The sequence below is a fragment of the Sphaerodactylus townsendi genome, linkage group LG12, assembly GCF_021028975.2.
Source record: "Sphaerodactylus townsendi isolate TG3544 linkage group LG12, MPM_Stown_v2.3, whole genome shotgun sequence".
Taxonomy (NCBI): Eukaryota; Metazoa; Chordata; class Lepidosauria; order Squamata; family Sphaerodactylidae; genus Sphaerodactylus; species Sphaerodactylus townsendi.
Genome location: NC_059436.1, coordinates 49,399,105 through 49,406,573, shown reverse-complemented (window position 1 = coordinate 49,406,573; position 7,469 = coordinate 49,399,105). Strand labels below are relative to the sequence as shown.

General features: G+C 56.0%; 1 protein-coding gene across 1 annotated transcript; it reads right to left on the bottom strand.

Moving 5' to 3' along the window:
- Positions 1-475: 475 nt before the first annotated feature.
- LOC125442088 (zinc finger protein Gfi-1b) lies at positions 476-5,347 on the bottom strand. Its single transcript, XM_048513226.1, has 2 exons — positions 5,067-5,347; positions 476-1,642 (listed from the first exon to the last, which is right to left on the bottom strand). The coding sequence occupies exons 1-2, from the start codon at positions 5,209-5,211 to the stop codon at positions 1,464-1,466; spliced, it is 324 nt and encodes a 107-aa protein (XP_048369183.1). The 5' UTR covers positions 5,212-5,347; the 3' UTR covers positions 476-1,463.
- Positions 5,348-7,469: the final 2,122 nt, after the last annotated feature.

The following is a 7,469-nucleotide window of genomic DNA, read 5'->3' as shown; positions in this document are numbered from 1 at the left end:
CCGTTCCTTTTTTTGTCGTTCCTTTTTTTGGTTGTTTTGAGGGGGCTGTGTGTGAAACGGTGGCAACGTGACTAGAGAAGCTGCAATATTTGTGTTGCTGTAGCTCTGTATTTGTAGGAAAGCCTTTACACATGTTGATTCTCGCCAACATTTATTTGAACCTGTCTGAGACAATTGCAAGTTAATTGGATCATTCCGCTCTGCTACTGTTTGGATACAGCACTTGAGGTTGTATTTTTCATCTGTGTTCATGTCTTTGCAGGTGCGGGCTGGTTGAAGTTGTTCACCAAATGATTCCATTACCCATGAATGACAGCCTGTGCTATCTGCCCATGTTATGTTTAGCCATTTGGCATGATTCTTTACTGAGAGCCCGATATCGGGACTAATGAATTGTTTTTTCGTGATGCTTTGTGAGCCCATGTTTGGGCAATTTTTTGAGTGATAAAAGTGGAATAATTTAGACTCACACATAAAAGCTTTGGTGAATTTATTTAAAGATACAGGTACCGGTGTACTGTGAGCCATTAAGGTGCATGTATCCTGTTTCCCTGAATATGACATCCCCTGAAAATAAGACGTAGTAGAGGTTTTGCCGAAGTGCGAAATATAAGTCATCCCCCGAAAGTAAGACGTGGCAAAGTTTTTGTTTGGAAGCATGCCCGACGAACAGAACACAGAAAAATAAGACATCCCCTGAAAATAAGACATAGCGCATCTTTGGGAGCAAAAATTAATATAAGACACTATCTTATTTTCGGGGAAACACGGTATGTATATTTCACTGTCACTGTCACTGTCACAGGCATCTCTAAGCCCCTTCCACACATGCAGAATAATGCACTTTCAATCCACTCAATGCACTTTGCAGCTGGATTTTACTGTACGGAATAGCAAAATCCACTTGCAAACAATTGCGAAAGTGGATTGAAAGTGCATTGTTCTGCATGTGCGGAAGGGGCCTCAGAGTCTCCTGCAACATAATGCAAGGCCCTTTTTGACTCGCTGGCAACAGTGACGCTGAAAAGGACAACAAGACAGTCATAAGCTGCTCCTATCAGTATAGTTACAACTGGACAGAGGGAAATGGTTGGGAAGCAGTGGCGTAGCGCCAATGGGACAGCAGGCATGACGCCCTGGGCATACACCGCAGCAGGGGCGTGGCCGGGGGGTTCCGGGGTGGGGGCAGGTGGTGCCGCAGCAGGGGTGCAGGGCGCTCGCACGCCCTGGGCACAGTTCTCCCTCGCTCCGCCCTTGTTGGGAAGGGAGTCGCAATTGGGGTGGGGGGAGGAGGAACACCCTGTGCCAAAGCCGCCTTCCAACTGGGGTAAACAGAACTGCTTTGGCGGACTGTTTAGTTAGCCAGAGGTTTCTTTCTCCTCGTCTGGGTGGGCTGAGGAGAATGGTAGATGGCCCTTCCTTGTCTTTGCAGGTTCTCTAGCTTGGCAGGCAGAGGGTCCCCCTCACTTGAGGCTGTGCTGGCTCTCCCGATGTCGCCGCAGATCCACCTTGCGCTGGAAGCCTTTCCCGCAGAGCTCACAACTGAAGGGCTTGAAGCCCGTGTGCTTGCGGCTGTGGGTGATGAGGTTGGAGCTCTGGCTGAAGGCTTTGCCACAAACCTGGCACTTGTGCGGTTTCTCCCCTGGGCAGAGAGGAAGGAAACAACAACGGAACATCCCTTGTTAGCATTGCGGTGTGCGTGCGAGTGTTTCGAAGCAGTGTGGGTTGTGAACCAAAATGGCCGCTTTAAAAAAGATGGGGAAAAGACTGGAAACAGCAGGGTAATCAGTTTTCGTTAGCTGAAAAATGCCAACTTTAGACCCAGGACTTTCCCAACCCAGAGTTGGCCACCCTACAAAAGAATGGCTGGGGCAGCCCAATGAGGAAGACCCTGAGATACCCAAGGGGTGCAGCTTACTCCCTCTCCCACTTCCCCTTCCTCCCAGGGTGGGTGGTCCTCGACTAAATGATGGGCCCCTCGCCCTCGCTCCCCTTCCCCCCTGGGTGGGGGATCATGACCAGGTGCTGGGCCCTCTTCCCCTCTGTCCTCCCCCCTTCGTCCTCCAGCAGAGTGGGTGGACCACGAGCAGATGGTAGGTCCCTACCCTACCCCCCTGGTGTGGGATAATGGGCTCCCTTCCCCTCTCTCGCTCCCTAACCCTCCCCTTCCCTAACCCTCCCCCCCCCGAAGGCAACTCAGCACCATCAGCAGAGAAGGCAAATGGTATCCCTCTAGGGCCTGTGCCACTGCCAGGCATGTCCAAACCCAACTCCTGTGGTGGCAATCCAGTCTCCAGTGCATTATGGGTAGGGAGTGAGGGGTGGCATGTAAGGGACGGGGAGGGAGGGAGGGAGGGGGAGGGGTGGCATGCAAGGAGAGGGAGGGGCCCAGCATCTGGACATGGCCCACCCACCCTAGCAGAGGGAGGGAGGGGGAGAGGTGGCATGCAAGGGAAGGGGAGGGAGGGGTGGCATGCAAGGGAAGGGAGGGTGGGGACCGGGCAACTGGACATGGCCCACCCACCTTGGGAGATGGAGAGGGAGGGGGAGGGGTGCCATGGAAGGGGAGTGAGGGAGGAGATGGGAGGTAGTGAGGGGTGGCATGCAAGGGAGGGGAGGGAGGGGAGGGTGGGGTGGCATGCAAGGGAGGGGAGGGTGGGGGTCCGGCAACTGGACATGGCCCACCCACCCTAGGAGATGGAGAGGGAGGGGGAGGGGTGCCATGGAAGGGAAAGAGAGTGAGGGAGGGAGGAGATGGGAGCAGGGAGGGGTGGCATGCAAGGGAGGGGAGAGAGGGGGAGAGCTTTCCACCTCACAATAGCAGAATAGAGTTTGACTGATGCAGGACGGATAGCCATACTGAACATACGAACCAACCTCTTCCGAATCAGACAATTAGTCCATCGGCGTCAGTACTGTCCACTCAGACTGACAGTGCCTCTCCAGAGTCACAGGAAGAGACCTTTCATATCATCGGCCCCTTCCGCACATGCAGAATAATGGACTTTCAATCCACTTTCACAATTGTTTGCAAGTGGATTTTGCTAGTCCGCACAGTCAAATCCAGCCGCAAAGTGCATTGAAAGTGGATTGAAAGTGCATTATTCTGCATGTGTGGAATGTCATAGCCAGGAGCAGTGTTGAAATCCCACCTTTCTCACAGCTGCTGAATTGCATTTTATTATCTTCTTTATCTTTATTAACCTTTAATAGGCATAGATTTTTATTATATCGATTGATTTGTTTTATTAGGCTGCCCCTCCCCTTCCAGACTCGGGGCAGCTTACAACATAGATATAAAACATACATATAAAATGGAATCATCTAAGAATATTAAAACATTAAGAACATCAGAAAGAGCCAGCTGGATCAGACCAGAGTCCATCTTGTCCAGCACTCTGCTACTCGCAGTGGCCCACAAGATGCCTTTGGGAGCTCACATGCAGGATGTGAAAGCAAGGGCCTTCTGCTGCTGCTTCTGCTGCTGCTCCCGAGCACCTGGTCTGCTCAGGCATTTGCAATCTCAGATCAAGGAGGATCAAGATTGGTAGCCACAGATGGACTTCTCCTCCAAGCCCCCTTTAAAGCTATCCAGGTTAGTGGCCATCCCCACCTCCTGTGGCAGCATATTCCAAACACCGATCATGTGTTGCGTGAAGAAATGTTTCCTTTTATTAGTCCTCATTCTTCCCCCCAGCATTTTCAATGTTCCAGCCATTCCAATCAATTCAGCTATTTAATCCAAGAGTAAGGTGACCAGATGGTCACCTTTGTAAACCAGGACGGGCGGGTAGGTGGGTGGCCGACGCATCTATTCGCCAGCGTCGCAGGAGTGTCACACTACGTACTGGGGTGCTCCCGTTTCCTGCCCTGTCACAGGGCAGGAAACGGGAGCAACCCAGAAGGCCATGCTCCTGCGGCCGCGTGCGCGGGAGGCTGCCGCACTGCCTTGCACCCCAGAAGGCAGTACGGCAGCCTTCCGAAAATCGGGACACTTGAAAAAACCCGCGGGACGCGGGACAAATTGTTTTAAGGCGGGACTGTCCCACCAAAAGCAGGACATCTGGTCAGCCTATCCAAGAGGCATGACATATTATGGATTGATTTAGGAAAAGAATTATGCTGTCTCTCTAGAAACCTGTCCAAGGCGTCAGTCAAATGAAAATAATACTAAAAGCAAACCTTTTAATAGATGCAACTTAAAATCCTGCATTAAGCATCCAGCCCAACGTAAAAACACAGACCATAAGAATAGACCACAGACACCTTAAAATAACCATTCCCATTTTATATGTCACCTGAAAAGCAGAGGAATTCCATTTTTAAAAAGGTAGCTTCTATATGAGACAATTAGACTCAATTATTTTTTTTTTTGCAACTTGTTCTTCTGGCAAAGAAAAAAAGTTTATTGGACCAACATTAAATCTTATACCTGTTGAATAATGATGTCAATATTACTGAGACAACAGCAACATTTCCACATCTTGCTATTGAGATGCGTCTGCAAATACAGAGCAAGACTTCCATGGTATTGCATCCAATTCTCAAGATCTATTATGTTATATATGGATTTATTTTTGTCTGTCTTTTATGCTGATATGGCAATAAAGATTGACTTGAATTTGAAAAAGAAGAAGAAGAAGAAGAGTTTGGATTTATACCCCCCCCCCCTTTCTCTCCTGTAGGAGACTCAAAGGGGCTTACAACCTCCTTGCCCTTCCCCTCTCACAACAAACACCCTGTGAGGTAGGTGGGGCTGAGAAAGCTCCGAGAAGCTGTGACTAGCCCAAGGTCACCCAGCTGGCGTGTGTGGGAGCGCACAGGCTCATCTGAATTCCCCAGAGAAGCCTCCACAGCTCAGGCGGCAGAGCTGGGAATCAAACCCGGTTCCTCCAGATTAGATACACGAGCTCTTAACCTCCTACGCCACTGCTGCTCCTTGTGTTTTGCCTCCAGTCTTTTGGTCGCTGCTGCTGTTTGCGATTGTGTGTGTTATATCATGCCTGCGTTCACAATACATTTCTCAATTGCCCACCCCCATCTCCATGCGCTGGGCTTTCCCTCACCTGTGTGAATGTAGGTGTGCTTCTTCATATCCGACTTCTGGTGAAAGCGTTTCCCACAGTACTGGCAGGGGTAAGGCCGGGTGTCTGAGTGGATCAGCAGATGGGTGGACAGCGTCGAAGACCTCTTGAAGGTTTTCCCGCACATTTTGCACTCGAAGCTTTTCTCCTAAGGAGTGCAAGAGCAGCACAGGACAGCGGAATCGTCAGGGAGAGACAAGGAACACCCTGAGCTGCAAAGAATAGCTGCAAAGGACAGATAGGCTCCTATACCTTCAAGAGGCGGGTGGGGGAGAAGAAGGGGATTCTGGGAAAAGCCTAGGTTGGCCAACTTCCAGACGGGTCTTGGTGATCTCTCAGAATTACAACTGATCTCCAGATTACAGAGATTGGGTACCTTGGAGAAAATGACTGCTTTGGTGGGTGGAATCGATGGAGTTATAGATATATCACTAAACCCCGCCCTCCCTAGGCTCCACCCCCCAAAAAATCTCCAGGAATTTCTCAATCTGAAATTGGCACCCTTAAGGCCTCTGTTTTGGCTGTGTGCCCCTTGATGTCTTAGGTCTTGATCTTGCTAATGTCCTACCTGAGCGTTCCCTTGGGGCAGTGGTGGTGAACCTTTGGCACTCCAGATGTTATTGACTACAATTCCTATCAGCCCCTGCCAATTGGCCATGCTGGCAGGGGCTGATGGGAATTGTAGTCCATAACATCTGGAGTGCCAAAGGTTCGCCACCACGGCCTTGGGGCGTTCCCTCAGAGGCATCTGCAGCCGCTTCCATCTCTGGCCTCTGTGGTTTTGCCGAACCAGCCTTTCACTGCCCTAACACAAACTGCACTGTTTATCAACATTCTACTGCTGACACCTTCACAGTAGACCAACGAAAACCTGGCTGCTGATTGACTACCTTTAAAACTAGGTTTGTTCACGGGGAAATGCATGCATCTGCCAACAGTTCGTTTAGAATATAATGCCCTTGTATCCAGCACCTAGCATTTGAATTCAAATCCCCCCCAGACACAAACACACATATTGTAATTCTGCATTGTAACTTTTTAGTTAAGAGTTAATATCAGTATCAGCAATTAGGCACAACGGAAAACACCCCAGAAGAAGCCTGCTTGCTATAGGGCTGCTACCTCTGAGTGGGAAAATCTAGGACAGGGGCAGTGGTGGGATCCAAAAATTTTAGTAACAGGTTCCCATGGTGGTGGGATTCAAACTGTGGCGTAGCAGCAATGGGGCTGGGCGGGGCACAACATGGGCGTGGCGGGGCATTCCAGGGCGGGGCATTCATGGGCGGGGCTGTGGCAAGGACGCAGCCGCTGCACCAGTCCTTGGGCAGGAAACGAATGCATGCAGGCGCAGGCTGCCACGCACGCTGGTACACCTCCTGCTAGACTGCTTCCAAGTTCACAATGTAGCTACCTGCTGAGAGGAGGGGTGGGGGTGGGGGTGGGGGGGGTGGGGGTGGGGGTGGTGGGGGTGGGAGGGGGGGTGGGGGTGGGGGTAGGGGGAGGGGTGGGGGGAGGGGGGGGTGGTGGGGGGGGGGGGTGGGGGGGGGGGGGGGTGGGGGGGGGGGGGGGTGGGGGGGGGGGGGGGTGGGGGGGGGGGGGGGTGGGGGGGGGGGGGGGTGGGGGGGGGGGGGGGTGGGGGGGGGGGGGGGTGGGGGGGGGGGGGGGTGGGGGGGGGGGGGGGTGGGGGGGGGGGGGGGTGGGGGGGGGGGGGGGTGGGGGGGGGGGGGGGTGGGGGGGGGGGGGGGTGGGGGGGGGGGGGGGTGGGGGGGGGGGGGGGTGGGGGGGGGGGGGGGTGGGGGGGGGGGGGGGTGGGGGGGGGGGGGGGTGGGGGGGGGGGGGGGTGGGGGGGGGGGGGGGTGGGGGGGGGGGGGGGTGGGGGGGGGGGGGGGTGGGGGGGGGGGGGGGTGGGGGGGGGGGGGGGTGGGGGGGGGGGGGGGTGGGGGGGGGGGGGGGTGGGGGGGGGGGGGGGTGGGGGGGGGGGGGGGTGGGGGGGGGGGGGGGTGGGGGGGGGGGGGGGTGGGGGGGGGGGGGGGTGGGGGGGGGGGGGGGTGGGGGGGGGGGGGGGTGGGGGGGGGGGGGGGTGGGGGGGGGGGGGGGTGGGGGGGGGGGGGGGTGGGGGGGGGGGGGGGTGGGGGGGGGGGGGGGTGGGGGGGGGGGGGGGTGGGGGGGGGGGGGGGTGGGGGGGGGGGGGGGTGGGGGGGGGGGGGGGTGGGGGGGGGGGGGGGTGGGGGGGGGGGGGGGTGGGGGGGGGGGGGGGTGGGGGGGGGGGGGGGTGGGGGGGGGGGGGGGTGGGGGGGGGGGGGGGTGGGGGGGGGGGGGGGTGGGGGGGGGGGGGGGTGGGGGGGGGGGGGGGTGGGGGGGGGGGGGGGTGGGGGGGGGGGGGGG

Excerpts from the sequence above, each read along its gene's own strand:
- LOC125442088 (XM_048513226.1), bottom strand. The coding sequence starts at position 5,211 with ATGTGCGGGAAAACCTTCAAGAGGTCTTCGACGCTGTCCACCCATCTG. Across the intron at positions 1,643-5,066 it reads GCACACCTACATTCACACAG|GGGAGAAACCGCACAAGTGC; the intron begins GTGAGGGAAAGC and ends CTCTCTGCCCAG.